At 37.6% G+C, this 13,662-nt stretch overlaps 1 protein-coding gene across 4 annotated transcripts; it reads right to left on the bottom strand.

Moving 5' to 3' along the window:
* Positions 1-255: 255 nt before the first annotated feature.
* Positions 256-7,505, bottom strand: LOC117413763 (protein FAM3C-like). Of its 4 annotated transcripts, none has more exons than XM_034023073.2 (10): positions 7,448-7,505; positions 5,046-5,270; positions 4,691-4,783; positions 4,299-4,322; positions 3,386-3,503; positions 2,121-2,179; positions 1,448-1,492; positions 1,171-1,255; positions 845-971; positions 256-641 (listed from the first exon to the last, which is right to left on the bottom strand). In XM_034023073.2, the coding sequence occupies exons 2-10, from the start codon at positions 5,056-5,058 to the stop codon at positions 531-533; spliced, it is 675 nt and encodes a 224-aa protein (XP_033878964.1). In that variant the 5' UTR covers positions 5,059-5,270; positions 7,448-7,505; the 3' UTR covers positions 256-530. The 4 variants fall into 4 exon arrangements, with proteins under 4 accessions (XP_033878964.1, XP_058856281.1, XP_058856282.1 ...); XM_059000298.1 differs by lacking the exon at positions 7,448-7,505 and adding an exon at positions 5,954-6,173; XM_059000299.1 differs by lacking the exons at positions 1,448-1,492; positions 7,448-7,505 and adding an exon at positions 5,954-6,173.
* Between the last annotated feature and the right edge of the window lie 6,157 nt (positions 7,506-13,662).

The raw sequence follows: 13,662 nt of genomic DNA, 5'->3' as shown, positions 1-13,662 counted from the left end.
AAATAAGTCTTTAGAGCAGTCAGTCAATGTTTCAACACTATTTGCAACTAAATGTGGTGGAGGCTTGTTGTTATTTAGTAAGGAAACCAAAAGCTTGACTACGCCAGGAGCAAGAGGTGCCCCGAAGTACCAATTTCAAAGTGGAAACTGCACTGTTAATTACGTTCAATGCAGAAAGTTAGATCCCCCAAAGAGATAAAGTAAGGTGCCCCACTCAAGCCCTTCTCAAATAAATGAAAACCAAGGAGGCAGGTATAGGATATAACAATACAAAGAATGTTTATTAAAAGGCTTCCAGTACCAATGCTGGAAAACCTGAACAATAAAGAATTAAAGATAAATCACAAGACAAATTGAAAGAAATTGAAACCAATTACAAATAGGATCTTGAGCCGCGGAGTAGTCATTTGCAATTCATTATTTTGAAGTCTATAGGGTATAGACTGCGTGGACAAACTGAATCTAGTGGGTGGGAGACTCCGGTGATGAAAAGTACAACAGTGCCCCAGTGCAGTCTGGGACTCCGCATCTCAGAAACCAGAAGCTGTGGCAGAAGTAGAATTTGCAGGTATGCAGCCATTCAATAGCAAAGTCTTGGGCCAGTCTTCGTACAAGTTTGTTTCCTTAACATTTTTCATGTACTGCGAAAGAGAGCAGAGGAATGTGTGGAAAGTAATAAAGCTGATTCATTTTTGTTGCAATAACATTTTATAATTCACATGTCTATGGGGAGTCTGGCTTTATCTGAAACACCCTGAAAGATAACATGCCTTATACATTACTTTTAGAAATTGATTAAGTTATAATAATAATAGAAAATCACTATTGACATAATCTATTTTACCTCTTCAAACTGACTTTTTCCATTGATCCCTTTTGATCCAATAAAAATCCAGTTATCCCGATAACCTATGGAATTCACATAGCTGCTTCCCAACTTGGTAAACAGTTGTTTAAGTTCATCATTCATTCTGTAATAGAATAAGAAACAATGTCAGTTTTCCCAGTGATCGTTATGCAGTGCTAACATACCATGTCTGTTCACTAACCCCCTCAAAGAATGTACTTGGATCCCTCTGGTTCCAGCACCCAGCTATGCTTAATGAATCAAATATCCTTCTAGACACCAATTCTGTACAAACCTATTACTGGGAAAACATATTTACATACACTGTTCCCATGTTATCAAACGAAGCCACTAAAACAAGCGTCCTTTCATCGATGTCTTGTAAGAACTTCAATGCATTGTTGATATCTGGGGGAAATCAAAATGTTTAATATTGGTTAGTTTACTAAATGTCACATTTTACTTCCCCTTAATTACATGTCTGAATACTGCATGGGGATGCATAGTTGATCTCAGTTAATAAGATGCATTTCCAGTTCTTTCTAGTGAAAGTACACAGCATTTAAGCAATCACAATTGTATTATAGCTATCATCCTTACTGTGAGTTTCAAAGGCACCAGTCTTGATCAATTTCCCAGTCTTACCTATCAGAAAAAAAATTTAGTGGTAAACTACAGAGACTATGAACTATGCATCAGCTGCAGAGTCACTTTCAATTACGTCTCACCCGAAAGACGGAGCACAAGGAGGTTAAGTGACTTGCTCAGGGTCACACAATGAGTCAGTGGCTGAGGTGGGATTTGAACCGGGGACCTCCTGGTTACAAGCCCTTTTCTTTAACCACTGGACCACACAGCCTCCTATATATTGAGAATCACAAAACAGTAAATTACTAAACAATATTAGCACTTTTTAGTGATCCTTTACTATTAAAGTTCTTATTGGAACAAAAAATAACGGGGCTGTTTTGAGATGTTTATATTAAGTGGGAGACCTTTTAAAATGACTTTGTGCCCACCCATACACTGTATCGTATTTTGCATTAGCTTTACTAATATTCGTAAATGTAAATGGGCCCAAGAAAGTCTGAATACTTTCAATGGAAGTCTGTGACCTGCCAGCTACCAGTCCTCTGGGTTGTGTCTGTCTGAGGAGATTTGTTTTTGGTACCCGATTCTCATGGCATGACCATTCTTACAAAGCAAGCATATAATAGTAACAGATATAATAATGAAAAATAAAAAAGACATTGTGAACATGGGGTGTTCTCACCATCTACCAGTGCAATGTTCAGTCCAACTGCAACATTATTCAATGTACTTCTCAATAGGCTGTGAAAAATATATATATATATAAAAATACGGTAAATAATATAATAGAGCATGGTATACCAAACAATGTAAACCCTGTGCTAGCTTGCAGCATGACTAAGGTGACCATTTTACCTCATCAAAAACCCACTAAATACCTCTTATTCAATGGTTTCCCCTCTTCACAAATAGGCACATTTATTGTAATATGCAAGAAATTAGAGTTATTTGTTTACTACCAATGAATAACCTAAAATGGCACAACATTCAGACTTTGCTGGCCTATTTTTTAAATATTGTGAACTGCTGTACACACTGTAACCACTTCACTACAGTGTCTGGGGTAAAAAGTAGCAGGTTTAAAAAATAACAATGCTTTGATATTGCTATAGTTAAGGTCACACTGCCACCTAGTGGTGTTAAACTATAAACACGGTTGTTTAAATAAAGTCTTTTGCTCCCTGGTCTCAAGCTTCAGTCACCCTGTAGTGTGTTTGGTTTGTTACAGTACATGCCTTAGATGATTGTACTGATTTATTTAGGATTTTTCTTGTGGAAAGCTGATAAAACAAACCTATTAAAAATGCATGCAAGGGTTTGTGCAGAACTGTTTTAAGACATTGAAGGTTTGTTCTCTTCAGTGATGTTTCATTTTTTCACCTTTCTGTAGCATACTAAGAAACAGCGCTGTACATCCACCGTGTACTGCTAGGATAGGTAAGCGCTATATTTGTGTTAAACCAGAGATGGAAATAAGACTCCCATTGCACAGCAGTTTGATGCATTCCTGGTTTTCACTAGGAGTTTAAGAAGACACACCTGAGCTTGTTACCTATACACCGTGGCTAATCAAAATTGTAGTAAAACCAGGAATGGGATAAACTGCTGTGCAATGGGAGTATTATTTCCATCCCTGGTTAAACAGTAATTGACATGTTAAGTGATAGACCATGCTGAGTGGAGCCTGCACTACACATTCAGTCCAAATGAACATATACTATGAGGTAGTGCTTGCTAATAGAGTTTTCTTATCAGAGATTCAAGTTTCAGAGATTTCTACTTTGAACTGTAACACGCAATTCACTGATACCTCATCAACACCTCATTTTAGAGCAGCAAGTTTCTTTTTACAGTGGGTGCTATGTTAGGAGGAGATAAATAGATTTTCATAACAGTGCTAAAACAGAACATAAGTATAGCCAAAATAAGTGTGTTTTTAGTACTTACACTTTGTCTTCAAAACAAATGGTTGGTCCAATAATATTGGCTGATCCCGTCTGAATTTTAAAAACAAAGTGTCCTTGAGGACATGCTTTTGACAGTCCACATTTATAAGTTCTGTCTCCTGGGAAGCATGGGAAGTTGCATATTTTTTTAAATCACATCCACAAGGACAAAACAACATATGACAACTAGTGTTCCAGTAATCGGCCTCTCCTGTGGTCTGTGGCACTCATTTATGCTTTGCTGCCTTCTCTGGATGCACCATCTGTTTTCTTTTCTAAGCTTTCTGTAAACTAATTACTGGTAGATAAAAGTACACTCAAGGTGCAATGACTCTGAATCCAGTATTCAATATTAAATCTATCTAACTCTGACAGAATGCACAACAGCACTAGAAGCACTAGAGTACCTCATGATGATCAATGAACTTCCCTGCGGGTTGTATAAGACAACATTACAACATCATTAACATTGTATATAAAAACAAGGGAAAAAAAATCAGGCACTAATCATAAACTTGTTTTAAAAAGTATTTTTATGAATCAAATAATGTTCTATATGCATAAAACTTCTAGACGGCTGTTGGTTCTCAAACAGATTTATTTAATCCATAATACACTGATTATTCTTTTTAAACTGTGATGATGCTGTAGTGTAATGTGTGATATAGTAACCTCTTTTAAAGTAATTGAGAAAGGGATTTTAATTTGAAAACACCTGTTGTGTTAGAACATTTCAGTATGCCCTTCAGCTTTATTAAAATCCAGTTATGTTGGCAAATTATTCATTAATTATTTAATCTAGACGGTCTTGGTCCAAAGGGTAAAGTTTGTCATGGAATACTTCAATGTGACAGATAAGAGTTATCAATTCAAAATGTGCAGATATGTTATTCATGTTTGATATGGAATCTTACCAAGGAGTGCATTTGAATTTCGTCCTATAAGAAATAAAGAACACAAAATGAAATAAGATTAACCTTTACTCCTGGTCCATTTAGATTGAATGCATCCATAGAATGTAGAACGGTTCCACTCCATGTATTCTGTACAGCAGGGGTCTCCCACCCCCGTCCTGGAGCGCTACAGGGTCTTCTGGTTTTTCATTTCAACCGAGCTCTCAGTTACTTAATTGAACCAATTATTGGCTTAATTAGTCAAGATTAACATGAGTTCTAGATCTTTAGCCACTGATGACGTAATGATACCTATAGAACCTGCAGGATTGGGGCTTTTCAGGACCAGGGTTGGAGATCGCTGCTGTACACTAACAACCATTACTATCATTATTTTTTTCTAAAACACCTACCAACAACATCTCTCCGTCCAGGTTTTAAAGCCATATTTGCCGTTAGACAAACCAGAACGAGTGTGCCTAGTATAAGAGCAACACGAGCCACCTCTGAGAATTAAACACATGGCATGTATTAACAATATGAAAAACCTTTTTGGGTTATTTTGTGTTTGTTTATTAACGCAGGGACTTCCCATTTGGTCAATTGCAATGAACTAGAAAATGAATTAGAAAAACAGTAAAAATGCTATGCAAAAGGCACCAAATCAACCAAACTTCTTTATTGAACCACAGAAACTTAATTTAGGAATGTAAGCAAATGAAGAAACAAAGCATAGGAAACACGTAAAAGACAAGTAGCTCCTGTTACCTAATGCCCTCATTGCAGCGATGTGGAGTAACAGTGGGTCTGGATTCACAGGGTGTTGGAAAATTGAAGGGTACTATTTTCAGCACAGTGGTTCAGAAGATTCTCAACCCTATTGTGAGCTCATTCCACTCTTGAGGGAGCTTCTTCCCTGTCCCTTCTTGATTTTTGTAGGATGCTCAACACATTAAGCTGGAGTGTTTTCACCCTCCTTGAATAATATGGCTGCTGTGTAACACAAAAAACAACCATGTGTAATACATTATTGCAGTTCAACCAGGAAATTTAGCAAACACCAGGATACAGTATACAGTAGATTAGCATAGCATTGGTACAATGAGACATCAAGTGACTGATGTTGTAAGTGCATTAAATGAGCTGTAGGCAGGGAAGCAAATGCCTTTTACCAAAAAATAAATAAAACACAAAGAAAGGTACAAGTATCCCTGGCAGAGATGTTTTTACAGCACTCGGTTCAATGGAATTAGATTACAGTTAAAACACGTTAGATACATTGTGGCAGTGTGCCCGCCCCCGTGTCTGTTATATGTTACGTGTTGTGTGTAAATGTTGGTGTATAGTCATTGGTACACAGGATATAAATGGGTCTGTGTAACACGAGTGATTTAAAATTGTATATTTGTATTTAGGCACGAGGATGGCACATCACATCACGTGCATTTAAAGTATTAGTATGTGAACACGGGAAAGTGCACTTTAATTAATTCACGTGCAGTTGTACCGAGATTCCAATTGAATGATTGACTAGCAATTGAGTCTCGGTACAACTGCATAAAAGCAGCATGTTTTCACTCACAGGGGGTTGTGTGTTCAGGGAGTGGAGAACAGGTGTGGAGAAGGAGAAAATAGAAAGTAAACCAAGGAAAAAGTAAATATATGTTTTCACTCACCGTGTTTGTTCGTTTGTCTGTTAGTCCACCGCCGTTTTGTTTGTCTGTTTATTTTGGCTCAAGTGCCGTGTCCTGTTTTGTGTTTAAAACCTTTTTATTTTGCAATACACCTTCTGAACGGTACCAGTTGCGTCTCAGTTTCACTCATAACTAATGTCTGTCTGTGTTTCTTCCGGGTCTGACGTGTCACCACTCAGCCAGCCTTGTGACATACATACAGTGCCTTGCGAAAGTATTCGGCCCCCTTGAACTTTGCGACCTTTTGCCACATTTCAGGCTTCAAACATAAAGATATGAAACTGTAATGTTTTGTGAAGAATCAACAACAAGTGGGACACAATCATGAAGTGGAACGAAATTTATTGGATATTTCAAACTTTTTTAACAAATAAAAAACTGAAAAATTGGGCGTGCAAAATTATTCAGCCCCCTTAAGTTAATACTTTGTAGCGCCACCTTTTGCTGCGATTACAGCTGTAAGTCGCTTGGGGTATGTCTCTATCAGTTTTGCACATCGAGAGACTGAAATTTTTGCCCATTCCTCCTTGCAAAACAGCTCGAGCTCAGTGAGGTTGGATGGAGAGCATTTGTGAACAGCAGTTTTCAGTTCTTTCCACAGATTCTCGATTGGATTCAGGTCTGGACTTTGACTTGGCCATTCTAACACCTGGATATGTTTATTTGTGAACCATTCCATTGTAGATTTTGCTTTATGTTTTGGATCATTGTCTTGTTGGAAGACAAATCTCCGTCCCAGTCTCAGGTCTTTTGCAGACTCCATCAGGTTTTCTTCCAGAATGGTCCTGTATTTGGCTCCATCCATCTTCCCATCAATTTTAACCATCTTACCTGTCCCTGCTGAAGAAAAGCAGGCCCAAACCATGATGCTGCCACCACCATGTTTGACAGTGGGGATGGTGTGTTCAGGGTGATGAGCTGTGTTGCTTTTACGCCAAACATAACGTTTTGCATTGTTGCCAAAAAGTTTGATTTTGGTTTCATCTGACCAGAGCACCTTCTTCCACATGTTTGGTGTGTCTCCCAGGTGGCTTGTGGCAAACTGTAAATGACACTTTTTATGGATATCTTTAAGAAATGGCTTTCTTCTTGCCACTCTTCCATAAAGGCCAGATTTGTGCAGTATACGACTGATTGTTGTCCTATGGACAGAGTTTATTATCCAATAAATTTCGTTCCACTTCATGATTGTGTCCCACTTGTTGTTGATTCTTCACAAAAAATTACAGTTTCATATCTTTATGTTTGAAGCCTGAAATGTGGCAAAAGGTCGCAAAGTTCAAGGGGGCCGAATACTTTCGCAAGGCACTGTACATATCCCCCATAAGGAAATCACATACTGTAATATTACTAATCTTTACGTTAAGCTGAAATCCTACAAATATAATGACTGAATATTAAAGTGATAGTTAATTTAATGTTCTTAATACAAATAGCCACTGTAAAGTTCATTTTAAAGTATTTCATTCGATTTACCTGACAAGCAGAGAGATGGGTGTCGTTTTTGCAGGTGAAGATAAATGGTACTGTTGATGTACTAACCAGCCGGAATTACCTGTTTGACAAGGCGGTGTAAATGGTCCGGAATGCAAGAGGATTAGGTTACACCCTGTTAGTCAATATAAAACTGGCACTTCATAATTTGATATGAAACTGCTGAAATTCTCAGAGCAAAATGTATGGCCTTCCTTAAGGTGTGTCCTGTAAGTTTTGTGGTGCAATATACTCCTGGAGCAGAAGCTAGTGAAACTGTTGACAATTAAATGACGCAAAATGTATTTAAAATGTTCAGCAGGCCCTATTATAGACAGCCGCGAATGTCAACCTGAACATTTAACATGACCTGCAGTGTTGACTCTTTCTGTAGTATTTATCAGTAACTGTACAATTAGGTACTGTACATTTCAGAGGTTACAAATCATCTGCAAAATGTAGTGTAAGCCTTTCGCTCTACCAAGTATAATGCATATTATACATAATATGGAACAAAGCAAAACTTCTGCTTATTTCTCATTGAGACAAACATTTGGGCTAAATTGTGAAGCTGATAAGTCTTGCATCAAAACCTTTTACAGACACCCTATTTTCAATATGTAGAACAATCTCGCTGTATTATGCTGGAACCACAAACGTCTTGCATCGTAGTAACACATCTGTTTTAAATGTGCACTGTATTCTTGCAGTTTTCAATCTTACAGCATGTCAGAAATCTGCATAAACCTTACGTGGTTGTGCTTTAGCATGGAACTTTTTAAGGGATGAGTAACTGATTAAACATTTGGTGAGTAAACGCCAACAAGTGTTTTTATATGTCAGAATCCGTTTGCATCATTGTGTTTACTGTTCACCAAATATTTGTTCTAGTTTAATTATATAACATGAGATGATGTGTTAATTGCATTGACATATAAAACCTGTCATTTAAAAGCCACTGCTATGAAAACAGATGCAACCCTTTCTTTTGAAGCATGACACAGCTGTTTTGGAAATTGGTACAGTACTAGAATAATGAATTTGAGATAGCTTTGCAATAGTACATTTCAGTAACAACTACTCTACTTGTGTGGTTGTATACCTGCCCACTTGAAGACCCCAGAGATGTACCCTACTCGGCTCAATCCAGACGGTTGTCATGCTGAGGCGCTGGGGAGACCACACTGTGGCTGATCCCTGGAACCAGCATCGCAGCCGTTGTGTGTGCTGATGCGCTGGGGAGGCAAAATAAGCTGATTCCTGGAGCCAGCATTACACTTTAGCCATAAACACCAGACAGAAGGATATCTACATCATCATATGGAAGGAAACGTAAATGGATGGAAACGCTGATGGATCACATTAGTTTACTGTAAAGCTACGTCTTAGTTGGTGGTTATCTTGGCGAGAGCCGAGTCTAAAATCAGCATGAAGTTTTAACATCTACTCTCATGTAATGGAAATCATCAATTGACTAGTATGTTGTGCACCATACGGTGATTTATTATTTAAAAACAAAAAAACATTTACGTCTTACAAGGTAATGGGCTATGTGGGCATTGTCTGTAAACCAATTTAACGTAACAAAAAAAGTTCACAAATATTGTATTACCTTTTCAGTCAGGAAACAAAAATGGGAATAATAAGATTGTATTGATTCTTCTGATTACAATACATGAATGTCAATGCCGCAGCAAGGTGGCCCATTGATCACACCCAGCAGGGTATTCGATGCAGCTGGCTGTAGCCTATATAAACATGGCACAAAGTAAAAGCAAGAAATAATGCTCACAGCTCAGAATGGTATTTCAAAGGAATTTATTTAAAATGCCAGCTTGGATCATACCAATTCAAAACAAAGTAATAGGATTGTGTTTCATAAATAAGAGGACAGAGGTAAAAACAAACACTTTATTGTATTACTGAGAAAAAAATACATACCATGTATGCAACACATACAAAAAACAACTGAACTAAGAACAATATTAGATACAGATAGATACACACACACACACACATTATTAGATATACACACACACACACATTATTAGATATACACACACACACACACACACACACACACGACTTCTGCATTTTGGATAAGTGCATGTACAAAGACATTTAGTATGGTACTACACATTGTAGACCTAATTTGTGTATTTATAAGATAATCAAATAAATATTCATAATAATAATCAAATCCATTTTTTTTTACTCAACATTTTTTTTACTCAAATGTTGAGTATACTTGAGTATTCAAATGAGCATACAGCATATTACTTCTGTGTGCTGCTGAGTTTTTTCTGCTTAATGTTTCCAAACCTGCCTGCCCTGTCTAAATGGAAGAATGCAGTAAACAGACACCAGTTAGTCCATGTGGTATCTCATTTAACTAGCACATTTTACATAATGAATTTAATAGGCTGATTTTGTAAGCATCGGGCATCTTTAAATGTTTTGCTGAGATGAATACAATGCTGTATTTAGATTGTTTACTGTACATGCAGAATGCTCACAGCGCTGAATATTAAGCAGAAAAAACTAATTTTCATAGCAGAACAGCAGTTATCAGGGCATCAGCTTTTGCAGTAGCTAACCTTCATCCTTGTGCCGTATGTGCACTTGCAGATTTATCCAGCATAATCCCCTTTGTACATAAACAAATATAATTGGAGATAAAGTTTATAAAGAGCAGGTAACAGGAGAGAATAATAAATAACAGCCTTGCTCACTGACAATAGAATTGTACAAGAAATGGGGTGTTTCTCTTTGGTGTTGCTGTGGTGTTTAGAGAATGAGACATTTCATTCCAACATACCCTGAAAGAAAACGATCAAGAAGTCAAATGTTAGGTGTTGAATGAGTGAAATAATCCTCAGTTCTGTGCTACGTTACGAATGAGAAAGTGTGGTTTATTTGAACATGAATTCAATTGTTTATTGTCTTCAGAGTTGAATAGGTTAGTTAATGCACTGAAAGGTTTCAATCTAAGATGCGCATCCCCATAGACAATTTCTCTACGTCTGTTACGCTTCAGAGTTTTGGATAGATCTAGAGAATGGCTTGTCCAATTGTGATTACACATGGGACAGACCTTCTTATATTGAGGGTATCCCATTCTGTGAAGTCTATCGGTCTGTCCGACCATCTGCTGTAATGAACTGCTAATACAATTGTCATGAAACTCGGTAAGGAAATGATATAGTACATGTTACTGATAATATAAGAATACAGGGGTATATGGAGGCATCTGTCCATATACGTGCATGTCAAACGCTTGTGTATTCAGTGGATGTAGGCCATGATGATCTACTTTTTCATGTTGCTGATAAGCTCTAATTCTGTACAGCTATGCTGGGGAAGAATGCTGCTCACATGCTTGTTGTATACGATACGTTATTTCACAGAGTTTGAGCCGCAGGGCCTATAAGCTTCACTTTGCAGTTATCTCAACCAAACTGCCGAAGATTACCTTATACAATAAGAAATGCCCATGTAACGGGAGCTGAAGCAATGGAGTAAAACATTTGTTTTGCATCTGTTTGGTATAAAATACTCAGATCTTGCAGCAGCTGTTCTAAATTTACAATTTAATTGCCAAACAGAGACCTTTCTAATTCTGTGCTATGCCGGAAACTCAATATGGCAGCAAATGACTAATTGTGATGCACTTGAGAAATTTCCATTTTAAGTGACTTTGGCTAAATGAATTAATGAGTGAAGCAGATCATGTCTCACCTCATCAGAGTCATCATTATAAAGCCTCCTGCTTGCAGTGTTGTTGTCTAATTCATCTGCAATACTCCACTCCTCATTTCTCCTGAGGACCAAGTATCTGTATGTTACATTGCTAAAGACACAGAACAAAGCGCAGCATTTGCTGGTCAAATCAGACAGCTCAAATTGGATTTAACCTCTGCAGGTGAAAACAAATGAGCCTAAACTCCAGATACAAGATTAATGATGTAAATCCCACTGGTGATAAGCAGAAGTGACTCATCACCCCCGCCCCTGCATAATCCTTTTAAAGGGACACAAAAACAGTACAGACCTGTAAAGTTTCCAAGAGCAAATCAAAGTAACAAAACTTGAAAAATGCAACATTATTGGTTGATTTCACAGACCCTGATTAGCACTAATCCTGGTCTAACTTACCTAAGGCACAGTTTTGAAAGATTAATGCTAATTGAGGTCTGTGAAACCCGCCAAAAAACATCTAATTCTAAAAAAACAAAATAAATTAATATACTTTACCAGATGGACATAAAGGACACAGCTGGGAAGCATTTGGATTTCTTACCTCTGAGGAAAGCAATATTTTCTAATAATAAAAGCAGCGGCTAAGACTGCAATGAAGGCAACAATCACCACAGCAACAATGAGTCCCGGGTGCAGCCGGCCCTGAAAGAAATACAGTGATAATAAACTTGAACTTGATGGAATTTTGAAACCAAGTAGCCATCAGTAAAAGCTCATCTGATGTTCAGGATGTGTTGACAGGTGTGGAATGAACTGTACAATGTATTTACATTGGGATTACTTTATCAGACCATTACATAACAAGATACTGTAGATCTGTTAAATACTGCTGTAATATATTTGACCAGGCAATGGATACCACACCTGTGCAGCTTTACCTGAGGTCACAAAAGCAGGCTCTAAGTATTTTCCAAGTGGATGCTGAATAGTGCCTGTGAGACCTCTCTCAAAAAGACATTTTCCTCCTAGAGGATTCGTATCTCTAGCTACAGGGATATAATTCAGGTGTCTGCTTTTGTTTCTCTTACAATTGTAGCTTTTTATTTTTAGATTGGTACATGTAGCTATGAGGAAACTTGGTAAGGTCAGTTCTCAAGGTTATCAAAATAAGGGTCATGGTGACCAACATGTGCCTTGGTTCTGAACAACATGAGGTCATACTGTTAGTAAACTAATTGTGAACAGTTAATTAACTATAAAAGCTTAGCTTCTCCAAGTCACATTTTATTTATTTTGACTAAGCTATACTGGAAAAATGAATATTGTCATGAACCTTAAGTAACAATGGTTGTTGGTTTTGTATGGTAACTGTAAATGTGTATCTTGGGTTATGCAACCTTCTCACATGGTCACATGCGGATAGCTGATATTATCAACATATCTTAAAATCTTAACTATATGGCATGCTGCATTCTACACTGTCTACTGTACATACTGTAAGGCTGCTCACAGCACTTTATGCTAACTTTCTAAAACCGGAATTAATTAATCAGGTTTTGCAGAGTTAGTCCAATACAACACATGTACAGATGCACTCCACTTATGACGGATCCCGTTAGAACGGAGTTCCATTTACAACGTACAGTATTGAGGCATGGCCCCTGCCAAACAACATGGGGCTTTAACGGGGAATTACTCTGGTTAAAACGGAGTCGTTTATAACGTACAGCTTTCCTGTTCCACAGGTAGATATGTTGCGCAAATAAGTGGGGCAGTAAATGAGTCACGGTGGCATGTGACGTCAGACAGGACAAACAGGTGCGGTTCACCATTATTCTATGTTGTACATGCGTTGTACAATTTTAATTACAATTTAGCGAAAATATAAGTTCGTAAAATGGTACTACTTATTATATACGGGACACAGCAGCGTGTTTAGTACAAATAACAAACTCCCGTTCTTTGGCAGTTGAGCTTTCTTGTATTGCTTATATTTAGTACTTATGTTCGCAGCTACATAACTTACAGCATTTCGAATTGTGTTCACTTCGTTTATAAAGTACGGATTTCCATTGTCCCTTTGAGTCAGTTATAAGTGGTGCACCTGTATTACTGTGTGCTATATCCGGTATGTGATCAGGTGGCATTCACCTGTGCATCAGCTTTCGAGGGTTTTTCTTCGTCGGAAATCACGTCTCCCACACTACGCAAAAACCTCTTCTCCTGAGTGTTCAGTCTTATGCACATTGTTTATTTGTATATTACCTCCGGCGCTGATGAATAATGTTAATAAACAAAAAACTGACAGCAGGTCAAGAAAAGACGCAAAAACACCGCCATGTTAACGTGTCTACTTCCTAGTTTACCTAGCAACAGCAGACTCACCTGTGTCTGTTTGTGATTGGAGACTATGGGCCGCCCTGGGTTCTTTAACTTTACTTACGTTAAAGGAGTACGCTACATTCTTTTTTTTAAAAAAAACATTTTATTTAAAGTACATTTTAGATTAACATACATAG

Source organism: Acipenser ruthenus, chromosome 25 (genome assembly GCF_902713425.1).
Source record: "Acipenser ruthenus chromosome 25, fAciRut3.2 maternal haplotype, whole genome shotgun sequence".
Lineage (NCBI taxonomy): Eukaryota > Metazoa > Chordata > Actinopteri > Acipenseriformes > Acipenseridae > Acipenser > Acipenser ruthenus.
Note: the sequence above shows the minus strand (reverse complement) of the source record. Positions and strands in the feature narration are given on the sequence as shown.